Source organism: Ahaetulla prasina, chromosome 1, assembly GCF_028640845.1.
Source record: "Ahaetulla prasina isolate Xishuangbanna chromosome 1, ASM2864084v1, whole genome shotgun sequence".
Lineage (NCBI taxonomy): Eukaryota > Metazoa > Chordata > Lepidosauria > Squamata > Colubridae > Ahaetulla > Ahaetulla prasina.
The window spans coordinates 31,209,327-31,222,025 of record NC_080539.1 but is presented as its reverse complement, the minus strand read 5'-3'; the positions used below and the strand labels follow the sequence as shown (position 1 = coordinate 31,222,025).

The window sequence follows — 12,699 nt, the reverse complement described above, 5'->3', positions numbered from 1 at the left end:
GCTGATAGCTCCATCTGCCTTGTTGCATACGGCTGCAACTCCAGCTTGAAGGGACCCCATGGCCACTCCCTGTTGATCCAGTCCAGGACTTGGGAAATTACATTATCTCGAGCTGAAAAATGGGCAATGTCCGCAGCTGATACTGGGAACGGCGAGTCATCTATCAACAAGACTTGAGAGGCTGGCGCAGGGTCTGTCAGCAATGTTGGCAGCGGGCAACGGCTCAACGCGTCGGCATGGGCCAGATGTTTTCCGGGCCAGTGGCTTAAAGTGTACGAGTATGCAGACAGGAATATTGTCCAACGAGTCATCCGTGGTGACAGAATCTGTGGGGTTTGTCGATCGCTAGATAGGATCCCTAGAACAGGCTTGTGGTCGGTAATTAACTCAAAAGACCGTCCATATAGATAGTCGTGGAATTTCTTCACACTGGACACCAGAGCCAAAGCTTCCTTATCCAATTGGGAGTAGTTCCTTTCAGCCGGAGCCAATGTACGGGAGAAAAACGCTACTGGAACTTCCCTTCCATTCGGCAGTTGGTGACTCAGGATGGCGCCAACCCCTTATGGGGAGGCGTCACATGCCAGCAATAAGGGCAATTGATCACAATATTGGGCTAATACAGAGTTAGAGACAAGAAGATGTTTGACAGCTATAAATGCTGCAGCCTGTTTAGTACCCCACTTCCAGGGGGCCCCACTGTCCAGAAGCCGGTGCAATGGCTCGGCCACCGATGCCTTGTGTGGCAGGAATACTGCATAAAAGTTCAAAAGCCCCAAGAAAGCTTGGAGTTCCGCCTTATTTCGAGGGGAGGGTGCATCTACAATTGCTTTTGTTTTCTCAGCTGATGGATGAATTCCATATCTGTCAATGAGGAATCCTAGAAATTCCACTTGGGGCACCGTAACATGGCATTTTGTTCTTTTGACCTTAAGCCCTGCCCATTGGAACCGACTCAGCACTTGTCGAAGTCTCTCCATCAGTTCTGACGTGCTGGTAGCGGAGACCAACACGTTGTCGAAATATGGGACAACCCCGGGTATTCCCTGGAGCATCTGCTCCATCAGGCTTTGGAAAAGCCCCGGGGCCATGCTGACACTGAATTGGAGGCGGAGACATTGGAAGGCCCCCTGGTGTGTAACAATTGTTTGAGCCTCCGCCGACTTATCTTCTACAGGCAGCTGCTGGTATGCCTGAGCCAAATCTAGTTTTGCAAACACTGATCCCTTGCCCAGGGAGTGCAGAAGGTGCTGCACTACTGGGACTGGGTAGGCATGAGGTTGTAGTGCCTGGTTGAGGGTGGCCCAGTAATCCGCGCATATGCGGATAGATCCATCGGGTTTAATAGGAATCACAATTGGCATCTCCCAAGGGGCATGGTCCACTGGTTCGAGAATGCCCTGGGAGATGAGTTTGTCCAGCTCAGCATCAACTCGTGGTTTTAGGGCAAACGGTATCCGGCGAGGCTTTAATCTGCGCGGTGGAAACTGAGGATCCAGGCTGAATGATACTGGAGTGCCCTTGTAGCAGCCCAGTTTTCTATCAAAAACAGTGGAGAATTCGTTTATCAGAATATCCAGTTCAGAAGACCTAACAGAATTTACACCTTGGACTGTTAACCCCAGAGCGTCAAACCAATTTAACCCTAATAAATTAGGCAAGGGGCCATCCATGATGACTAAAGATAATAGGCCATAGAAATTTTTAAATTGTACCCTAAATTTTCCACTACCCACAATAGGAATTGTTTTTCCTTGATAATCCCTCAAATTTAGATTACAAGGGATTAATCGTTTCTTTGAAATACTTGGCACAAGGCGTTTTAAAGTGCTCCAAGAAATGTGGCAGAACCCGTGTCCACCTCCATTAGACATGGTCTCCCCTCTATGTTGACTGTGAGTCTAATTTTCTGTTTTGGGGACTGTTCAGTGTGATGTCCCACCATATTCACCACTGAGGTGAATATATCCCATTTGAATTTATCCCATCTGCTACCCTGTGAGTTCAATTTCCTCCCTTGCTGCCGTCTCTCAGTAATGTGAGGTCACCCTCTGTGGCTGCGCTGACTGGCAGACCCGGGCGATGTGACCACGGCGGCCACAACGGCGGCACACAGCATCCTTGAACCTGCAAACAATTCTAAGGTGATTTCCTCCACACCCTCTCCAGTCTATCTGCGCAGGCTTATTATGTGGATTCGGCTGTATTGACTCCTTCAGCCGATTTACGTCCCCATCATCATCATCAATTCTGTGAGGAGGCCATTTCCCGCCAAATCAGCCTTGATTCTCTAACCTGTTCGTCAGCCCTCGCTATTCCATTGTTTATTAATTCACCTCAGATTGGCATCTCCTCCTTTGTCACCAATGTTATATTATGGGTTTAGGTGCTGGCAAGATGTAGGCAGGACTCTGGATAGCAGGTAATTTACTTTATTAACCTTAACATATCTAACAGCAGTGACAAATACAAACGAACAAAAAACGCTCTCCCTCTATGTTGACAGCCCTTTTTTACTGGCTGTCAACTGGCTTAGCCAATCAACACAGAGAAGTACTATCCTCGTTCTCCACTAGGGGAACGGACCCCGGGGGGGGGGGGAGAACTTAGAACACTACAGGTGGCATAAGATATTCTGTTGTGAGCAGAGGAGTGGAGGACTCTTCTCGTGAAATATTGTTATGGATAATTTGTTTTTTCTGGTTTTGGGGGTTATTAGTAGTACGTATAGTTTAATGACTCTTTTGAATTCGAGCAAAAAAATGTTATAATGGTCTTTAGCAGTGTTACAGTGGACACAATTTGCCAATCAAGAGATGAGAGGTTGGTGACTATGAGATCATAGCTGGCTTTTTAAAAGTTGGGGAATCCCATTATTATGATAATCTTTGTAAGGACATATATTGAGACAAAAGTCAATCATGCTGTGGTCACTGTTGGAAAAGGGTTCTTTTATTTGTAGACCATAAATTGAGTTTAAACTGTTGCAGAAGGTGAGATCAAGGCAGCTGTTGAGTCTAGTGTTGTTAGTTACTAGTTGATCCAGTCCCAGATTAGTAACAGCATTGTACAGGGTTGTATGTATGGGTTCAATTGTAAATTCGTTTAGGGTCGAATTAATAAGAGGTAGATTTTGCATTTTGTTTTCCTGGTGTGTCACCTTTCTATTCCTTGCATTCACTTACACCAAATCTTATGCCTAGATACCTGCCAGCCTAGAAAACCTTCATCTAAATATTTTGCCATAATATTTGTTACAGTTATTCAAAATTCTTTGTTTTTAATGCAATTCAGAGATTCCCCAAGACGGTGGAGTCCTGTTTTTTTCTTACTGCGGTAAAGTGGCATTTGAAACTGAGTCAGGAATCAGGAATGTCTTCTGTGAATTTCACTTCTGGATGAGTTTTCTTCATATCTTTCAGCAAGCTGCTGCTTCATTTTGTTGACCTGGAGGAGCACATGAGAAGTCTAACTATTTTCAGTTACATTGGTAAAATGTAAAAGTCAAGTGGGCCCTCCCTTTTAATGTGAAATTTGGCAGTTATTTGTCAAGTAAAATTTTCATGTGCAGAAAGATACCCTGTATTTTCTATTCTCCTTGTAAATAGAATGGTGAAGTGGCATCAGACCTAGTTAATACTTGGATGAGAGACTGCAGGAAGACTCGGGTTTAGGCTGGACTGGGGAATAAATAAATTTTTAAAAATCACGAAAGAAGACAGCAGTGACAAACTACTTCTGTAACTGCCACAAACCTGCAAAGTTGTGTTTAGGTAACCAATCAGAAGTCAAACCTGACTCAAGGGAGTCTTCTCTTTGCAAACTTAGTAGATGTCTCCATCTCTTGTAGCACTGTAGCATTCATTTAAGACAGGCTTAAGTAATATTTCTGGGTCATCAAGCCATTGATGTTTTGCTGGGACACTAATGGCTTCCAAACAAGGCAAATGCCAGGGACAAAATAACCATTTATCAGAAAGTACAGTAATGAGGGACACAGTGGCTCAGTGGCTAAGACGCTGACCTTGTCGATCAGAAGGTCAGCAGTTCAGCGGTTCAAATCCCTAGTGCCGCATAATGGAGTGAGCTCCCGTTACTTGTCCCAGTTTCTGCCAACCTAGCAGTGTGCACATAAAAAATGCAAGTAGAAAAATAGGGACCACTTTGGTGGGAAGGTAACAGCGCTCTGTGAGCCTTCGGTGTTTAATCATGCTGGCCACATGACCATGGAGATGTCTTCGGACAGCGCTGGCTCTTCGGCTTACAAATGGAGATGAGCACTACCCCCTACAACTGGAAACGACTAGCACACATGTGGGGGAACTTTTACCTTGCAGTAAATGAGGTTGCTACCGTAATTTTCCAAGCTTTCCGGGTTCCTCCTCTGCTATTCCATGTTATCTTTAAATACTTCACATCATCATTTCCATTGCCCAAAACTTCAAAGGCCATTTGAAAATGATTCATACTTGTCTTCACCTCTGCTGACATCATATTGAGAACAAAGAGTATGATTGAAGTCTCACTCCTTTTTCTTATATGTTAAAAGGGGTGTGGCTTTGATTGTGTGGTTGTGGTCTTCATATTGACTTGTTTAACACAAACATACACGACACTCCTCAGAAGCCCCTGCAATATATTAAGCTTCCTGAAAAATGCAGGCCAGCCTGCAGGTGCTCATTGTTTTAGAAAAAAATATATTTATTTGTTAAATCTATCTGTCATTCATCTTGCTGTCTAAGGAATTCTAGGTGGCCGACATAATAATAAAAACATTAATATAAAAACAAACATAAAACAGACTAAAACCCAGAGGTGGTATTCTGCCGGTTCAGATCGATCCGCCCAAACCGATAGCGGAAATCACAGGTGGGCCTGTCCACCTGCCCCAGCTCTATGCCATCCTATTTAGGCATGTTTTTGAGTCCGGGTGCATGCACGGAAGGCGTGCATGCGAGCAAAGCACGTGCACAGAAGTCCATGTGCATGCATGGAAGGCAGGTATGCATGCAAACCAGGCACGCGGGTGCATGAAACGAGCGTGCATGCACACGGCAAACCAGTAGTAACATAATCTGATTTTTTTTCCCCCTCCAAAAATAAGCCTTCTCTTAATTTATCATTCTTTTTTTAATGTTGACACAATTTGACATTGTATCCCAGCCTGCTGCAAGGCTGAAGACTCTGAAATGATGAAGATTGCATTCCAAGTGACCAAAAAGACAATCTCAAAGGCTCAGCTAGTTTGCAAAAAAAAAAAAAAAAAAAATGTAAAAGTAGTAGTATTTTATAACTTTAATCCTTTCACTTACAGTATTGTACAACTGGTTTAAAATATAAAAATAATCTGTCCCTCTGAAAGATAACTACTCCTTTAGCTCTTCTTCCTGCTTACTTGCACACAATGGCAGATGTCACCTTAAAGATCTGCCACCCACGCTTCCCACCAATTATTGGTATATTTTATTTATTTATTAATCAAACTTATATACCGCACCATCTCCCGTAGGACTCAGGGCGGTTCACAGGCATATTAAAACAGTACAATAAATAAACATTAAAACCCAATTAAAACTAGATAATATCATAGCCTGGTCACTAAAAAATAAAAAATCTATAAAAACCCCATTAAAATATGCTAAAACCTTTTATCTTAGGCTAGTCCTGCACACTGAAACAATAGAGTCTTCAGTTCCCGTCTGAAGGTCCGGAGGTCGGGTAGTTGTCGTAATCCTGGAGGAAGCTCGTTCCACAGGGCTGGTGCCGCCACAGAGAAGGCCCTCCCCCTGGGAGCCGCCAACCTACATTGTTTGGTCGACGGCACCCTGAGGAGGCCCACTCTGTGGGAGCGCACAGGTCGTTGGGAGGCAATCGGCGGCAGAAGGCGGTCTCGAAGGTATCCCGGTCCTAAGCCATGGAGCGCTTTAAAGGTGGTCACCAAAACCTTGAATTGCACCCGAAAGACTACCGGTAGCCAGTGCAGGCCGCGCAGGATAGGTGTTATATGGGAGCAACGCGGTGCTCCCTCTATCACCCGCGCGGCCGCATTCTGGACTAACTGGAGCCTCCGGGTGCTCTTCAAGGGGAGCCCCATGTAGAGAGCATTGCAATAGTCCAGGCGGGACTATTATTGGTATATTCAAAACCAGAAGGCAAACGTGAAAGTGTCTCCTAAGCAGTGAGTTTCTAATTTAACATTAATAAGTAAGAACAATGAATATAAATGATATTCATTAATAACATTATCATGAAACATGTCAGAGAAATTCATAGGTGAGGTGCCCAGACCATTCTCCCCATTGCTACAGCGCCAGGGTGTGGTTGGCCCTGATCTCCCTCACTCTTACTGGCCTTTCTTATAAGCAGTTTTGATGATGGAATTCTTAAAAAGAGTCACTAGAGGAGTGTTGTTTTTTTTTTAAATTTTTCTCAGCTGCTTTCTCAGCTGCTTTCCTTTGTCTACCTTAGTGGCGTCGCTGCTCTATTATTCGTCTGGGTAGTATTCCGCTTCGGGGTATTCAATCTCTGAGTTAAGATGTGTTCTGAAATCCTCAGGATAATCCATCACAGTTCCCTCCTCTGCTGCCTGGTCTTGCTTTGGCTTGACTGGTCGCTTCTTCCTGCCCACTGGCTTCCCCCATCGGAAGTGCTCCATTGCATAGGACCTCTTGCCTTTTCGTTTTTTACGGGACTCTTGGTGGCTTTCCAAGTTTCTTTCCCAGCTCTCTTGAGTTTCTGAAGAAACCAAGAAGAGATTTGCAATGGAGTCACTGAAAAGGTTCTTTCTTTTGTTGCCTAAGCTGTCACCGTTGCTTTTACTCTTCCCAAATTTGTTCCAGTGGATGTACATCGGAATATTTTCAGAGAGAGGCTGCATGTGACCATTTCCTGGATATACTGGAGACTCATTTGAAAGGTCCATACTGCAGGCCCTGAGGCACTCCTGCAATAGAAACAGGGGACAAACGGGGAGATATTGACTTCAAAACTACTGTACAAAGTTTCGATTCAGCCTACAGCTCATTCCCCTTCCTTCTTTTCTCAGGGTTATTGCCTCAGCAATGAGAGTCAGGCTCACCAGCAAAAATCTGCCCGGAGTTTGTTAATTTGCAGGCAAGTTTTTCTAAAGCTCAACTGTACCTATTTAAACTTAATTCAGTCGTATTTAGAATCTTATTAGCACATGGATTATGTATTCCTTTAAAGCAGGGAGCAATTTGGGAGAAGGCGTTGATCTAAGAATAGGTACCTCCGAAAAGTTGACTGAATCTCACCCAGCCAGTCAAACCACTCTTGTCAACATCTGCTTTTGCATCTTCCCACCCAAAGAATTTCCTATATGTTTCACTTGGTCAGGAACCAGCAAAAACTGCTTTTCTCAGTGATGATAGGTGGCAAAAAATAAATAATGAATCTTTTCTGGGTTTCTATTTCCCACTTACGAATTTCTAGCCATTGTTGGAAATTGGATCCTAGACTAGGTGAGATAAATGGTTTGAAATCATAAATGAAGTTAGATAGCAGGACAAAATTACTCCTGTCAATGCTTCATATATCCACTGGATTGACATCCTGCCTTTGCTTCTTAAAGAACATTCAGAATGAGATCCTTTTCTCCTCTGTGAACATCCTGAGCTTCCAGGCATCCCTTTCAGACTTACCAGCAATTTCCACATTGCTGAAGCCCTCCCCCCTCTAATCCATTACAAATGCCTTACGCCCCCACTATTTTCCCCAGCAAGGAATAGTTCTTTTGATCTTTCAAATCTGCAAAATTACTGGCTTTGCTACTACATCAAGAAGTTCAGTCTTTCTGTAATTCAGGTCAAGATTCTGTTTTCCACTGGGAGGGTATCTCCTCACCACATACCTCCTCTTCCCATGCTCAGTTTAACTCTTTCATTTCCATGTGAAACCAAGTCAGATGCAGTTTCAGCAATCAGTTCCCAATGTTCTGGTGTTTGTGTGTGAATGGGTTTAGCACTGCCTGCCACCACCAGTTGGTTACATGCTGCCCAGGGGCTGCCATTTGGAAAGAATTTGCTACCATTCTGCTAATATTTGGGATGTCCCTTGAAGTTTTCAAATACATGCAGGTTTGCCACCATGCTGACCATAAGGGTGCCCTTCCCTTCCCAGCATTTCCATCAGCCACTCAGATTTTTGGTGCAAACCGCAAAATATACACAACAATGTAGTAGAAGAGCAATATTTTTCTTTTATTTGGAGACAAGGGATTTCAACTGATTTGTCTGGGTTGAGGAAGCAGGGTTCAGTTATCAGCAACCAAAAAGGTGTCAATTATTGACATTTATTGGTTGACATCTCTGTGAGCTCCAGACATGCAAAAATATGGATCCCCTGTGCATACTGACATAGATCTGAAAAAGGTAGGGAAATTAAATTCCCCTTATCAGCTATCCGGTGGGTAACTCAGCCTAGCTTGTTTCTGGTACACTCCTTTGAAAGGCTAGTGTTTTCCTACTTGAAAACCATCACGGATCCACCATTAGACCCCTTGCAATTTGCATACCGAGCAAACAGATCAACAGATGATGCTGTTAATATGGCTCTGCACTAAATCCTACAGCATCTTGAGTCTCCAAAGACCTATGCAAGGGTCCTTTTTGTAGACTTTAGTTCAGCATTCAATACCATCATTCCAGACATTCTTCTAACTAAGCTAAACCAGCTACAGGTACCGGAACAGACTTGTAAGTGAATCACAAGCTTCCTAACAAACAGGAAGCAGCAGGTGAAGCTAAGCAAGATCACATCAAATACCTGTTCAATTAGCACAGGGCCCCCCCAAGGCTGTGTGCTCTCCCCACTTCTCTTCTCTCTGTATACCAATGACTGCATCTCCAATGATCCATCTGTTAAGCTACTGAAGTTCGCAGATGACACAACAGTGATTGGTCTCATTCGAGACAATGACGAATCCGCATATAGACAAGAGGTCGAACGACTAGCCTTGTGGTGCAACCAAAACAATCTGGAACTGAACACACTCAAAACCGTAGAAATGGTGGTAGACTTTAGGAGAAACCCTTCCATACTTCCACCTCTCACAATACTAGACAACACAGTATCAACAGTAGAAACCTTCAAATTTCTAGGTTCTATCATATCGCAAAATCTAAAATGGACAGCTAACATCAAAAACATCATTAAAAAAGGACAACAAAGAATGTTCTTTCTGCGCCAACTCAGTAAGCTCAAACTGCCCAAGGAGCTGCTGATTCAGTTCTATAGAGGAATTATTGAGTCTGTCATTTGCACCTCTATAACTGTCTGGTTCGGTTCTGCAACCCAACAAGAAAAACACAGACTTCAGAGGATAATTAGAACTGCAGAAAAAATAATTGCTACCAACCTGCCTTCCATTGAGGACCTGTATACTGCACGAATCAAGAAGAGGGCCGTGAAAATATTTACAGACCCCTCGCATCCTGGACATAAACTGTTTCAACTACTACCCTCAAAACGACGCTATAGAGCACTGCACACCAGAACAACTAGACACAAGAACAGTTTTTTCCCGAAGGCCATCACTCTGCTAAACAAATAATTCCATCAACACCGTCAAACTATTTACTGAATCTGCACTACTATTAATCTTCTCATAGTTCCCATTACCAATCTCTTTCCATTTATGACTGTATGACTATAACTTGTTGCTGGCAATCCTTATGATTTATATTGATATATTGACCATCAATTGTGTTGTAAATGTTGTACCTTGATGAACGTATCTTTTCTTTTATGTACACTGAGAGCATATGCACCAAGACAAATTCCTTGTGTGTCCAATCACACTTGGCCAATAAAAAATTCTATTCTATTCTATTCTATTCTCTTCTCTCCTTCCATAGTCCCTTACATCAGTGAGTTTATTTATTTATTTATTTATTTATTTATTTATTTATTTATTTATTTATTTATTTTTTCACACAGTATATATAAGCATAAGCATGAAATAGTTATACAATATATAAGCATATATATGAGTATGAGTATGTAATAATTATACTAATTGGATATAACAAAAGGAAACAATAGGACAGGAACGGTAGGCACGCTTGTGCTCTTATGCACGCCCCTTAATATATATTATCTATTATCTATTATATATTATATATTATAGAAGAGTTCCCCTTCTATAGCTGGATTATACCATCTGAACTCATAGACTACATTCCCCTCCACAAAGGGGATTCAAAGGGAATTCATTGATTTCTGAAAGAGTGGGGCTAAAACAGATGGATTAAACTTCAGCACAGTTTACCATTTTGCCTCAAGTGAAAAAAGAAATGAAATGAAAACAAGAGATGTTTATTCCCTCTCCTCTAATGAAGTATCAAATCACTCTCAGACCATGCAGAAAAAAAGAGAAATGACATATAAGGAAGAGGAGGAGGAGGATAGAATGGATGGATGGATGGATGGATGGATGGATGGATGGATGGATGGATGGATGGATGGATGGATGGATGGACGGACGGACGGACGGACGGACGGACAGACAGACAGACAGACAGATGTTTCATTATCCAAACTAGGTAACATCATCAGTGCACTGGTGAAGTTACCTAGTTTAGGTAATGAAATGCCTTCAAGACAATAATCAAGCTCAGAGGGAATCAAGGACAATAATCTCTATTTAATCCCCTTATAAGCAAGTAACTATCACCCATAATGTTGGGTAACAAATTCCATACAAAAGTTGCAAGGCATTTTCTTGGCTTTACTTGAATTTAATTCACAACCTTCTCATTGGATGGTGTAAGTTCTGTGCCATCTCTCCCAAATACAGCCATCTCAGGAAAAGAGAGTCCTAGGTGAACAGTCCACTTACCATCATCTTCACTTCCGTGTCTTTGTCCCAACACCAAGAGAGGATATGCACTCCTGCCACTGAATGGATGAGCAGAACTCTCATGATGGCCCAAAGATTACTCCCCTGGGAGTTTAGCATCTTCAGAGAAAGAAGACTTTTTCTGCTGAGACAAAAATATTGACCACCAAAGAAATCAAAGTAATATAGATTAAGGAGAGCCAATCTGATGTAGCAGTTAAAGCGTCATGCTAGAGACTGTGAGACGGTGAATATTTGTCCCACCTTAGACACAAATCCAATTGGGAGACTTTGGCCCAGTCATTTTCTTTCAGCCCTAGGAAGGAAGCAATGTCAAACCACTTCTGAAAAACCTTGCCAAGGAAACTGCAGCGGATTTTCCAGACAGTCTATAAGAATCAGACATGATTGAATGGAAGGGGAAAAATATGGGTTATAACTAAGTAGCATGAAATGATGGGGTGCATGAGCTATCAAAGGTTTGGTCCAGATTTATCCTAAGCTTACTACCTAGTCCTGGTTTACTTCATTTCTTCTATCTGCATTACTGATGGATAATTGCCATCAAATAAGGATTTTTTCCCAAGGATTCTAGGAGTAAGTGTCTCTTCAGAAATCTCTCCCAAAATGTTAACTCTTGGCTAAAGTAGCAAAGTCCTGCTGGCAAAGTCTTTGGTACCTGCCTACTTATTTTAGGTAAGAATAAGAGCTTGCAGGCTGCAATACTAACATCCAGTCTCAATGGGAATAATACATTCTCATTAATGTCTTCAGACTCACATATACCCTGGGGACATTCTTGGAAAAATAAAATACCGTATATACTCGAATATAAGCCGATCCGAGTATAAGCCGAGGTCCCCAATTTTACCCCAAAAACTGGGGTAAACTGGGGACTCGAGTATAAGCCGAGGGTGGGAAATGAGGCACCTACCGGTCGGCGAAACCCTCCCTCCCTCGGCCGAGAAGGCTGGCGGCTCCCCCGCCCCGCCCTCTCACTGCACCGGCAGGGCTTCCCCGCGCTAAAGCAAAAGCCCGCCAAGTTCGCGCCGGCCGGTATAATGTGAAAAAAAGAAAAAAAAAAAACTCGAGTATAAGCCGTATATACTCGAGTATAAGCCGAGGGGACGTTTTTCAGCACAAAAAACGTGCTGAAAAACTCGGCTTATACTCGAGTATATACGGTAAATAGTTCAGAGTCAGCAGCCCTGTCCTTTGTTTAAATGTGGTAAAAGAGTTCACCATATACACCCTGAGACCATTTTTGTGACAATGTCTATCACATGCTATCAGAATTCCAGATGTGCTTGTTGTATTTGTCCTAAAAGGCAGAGAACCACTGCTTTAAATGCTAGACAATTCTAGCATTAGAGGTTGGCACTTGTAGAGATATGCACATTCCCTATTCTCTTAGCACAGCCAACCTGAACTGGTTAACATTATATTTTCCCACTAATTTGCTTAACCTCTCCCACACAGGCTATGCTGACACATCTACTGTATGGTAAACTCTAATAAAGTTGATTCGCTTCTGCTTTATCCTGTTGTACAAGTCCATCCACCATGTTTGGCAACCACAGTGAAAGTATGGGTACACAGCCTATTGTGATTTGTTCAATAAGACATTGTTAAAACAAACCATTCCTTAAAGTAATAATGTGTGAAACTAGCCAGAGATGGTGGTGCTAATGGGTTTCCTAGAATATTCTTCCTGTATTTGCTCCTTTCCCATGAGTAGTATTATAACCTTCATGAAAGAAAGAAAGAAAGAAAGAAAGAAAGAAAGAAAGAAAGAAAGAAAGAAAGAAAGAAGGAAGGAAGGAAGGAAGGAAGGAAGGAAG

The 12,699-nt window shown here is 42.6% G+C and overlaps 1 protein-coding gene across 1 annotated transcript; it reads right to left on the bottom strand.

Annotated features, from left to right (window-relative positions):
• Positions 1-5,308: 5,308 nt before the first annotated feature.
• LOC131188997 (pro-opiomelanocortin B-like) lies at positions 5,309-10,978 on the bottom strand. Its single transcript, XM_058164749.1, has 2 exons — positions 10,859-10,978; positions 5,309-6,943 (listed from the first exon to the last, which is right to left on the bottom strand). The coding sequence occupies exons 1-2, from the start codon at positions 10,976-10,978 to the stop codon at positions 6,485-6,487; spliced, it is 579 nt and encodes a 192-aa protein (XP_058020732.1). The 3' UTR covers positions 5,309-6,484.
• Between the last annotated feature and the right edge of the window lie 1,721 nt (positions 10,979-12,699).

What these genes read in the sequence shown, in the direction of transcription:
- LOC131188997 (XM_058164749.1), bottom strand. Translation starts at nt 10,978, where the DNA reads ATGCTAAACTCCCAGGGGAGTAATCTTTGGGCCATCATGAGAGTTCTG. An exon ending in ACACGGAAGTGAAGATGATG is followed by an intron (nt 6,944 to 10,858) that starts GTAAGTGGACTG and finishes TTTCTATTGCAG; the next exon opens with GAGTGCCTCAGGGCCTGCAG.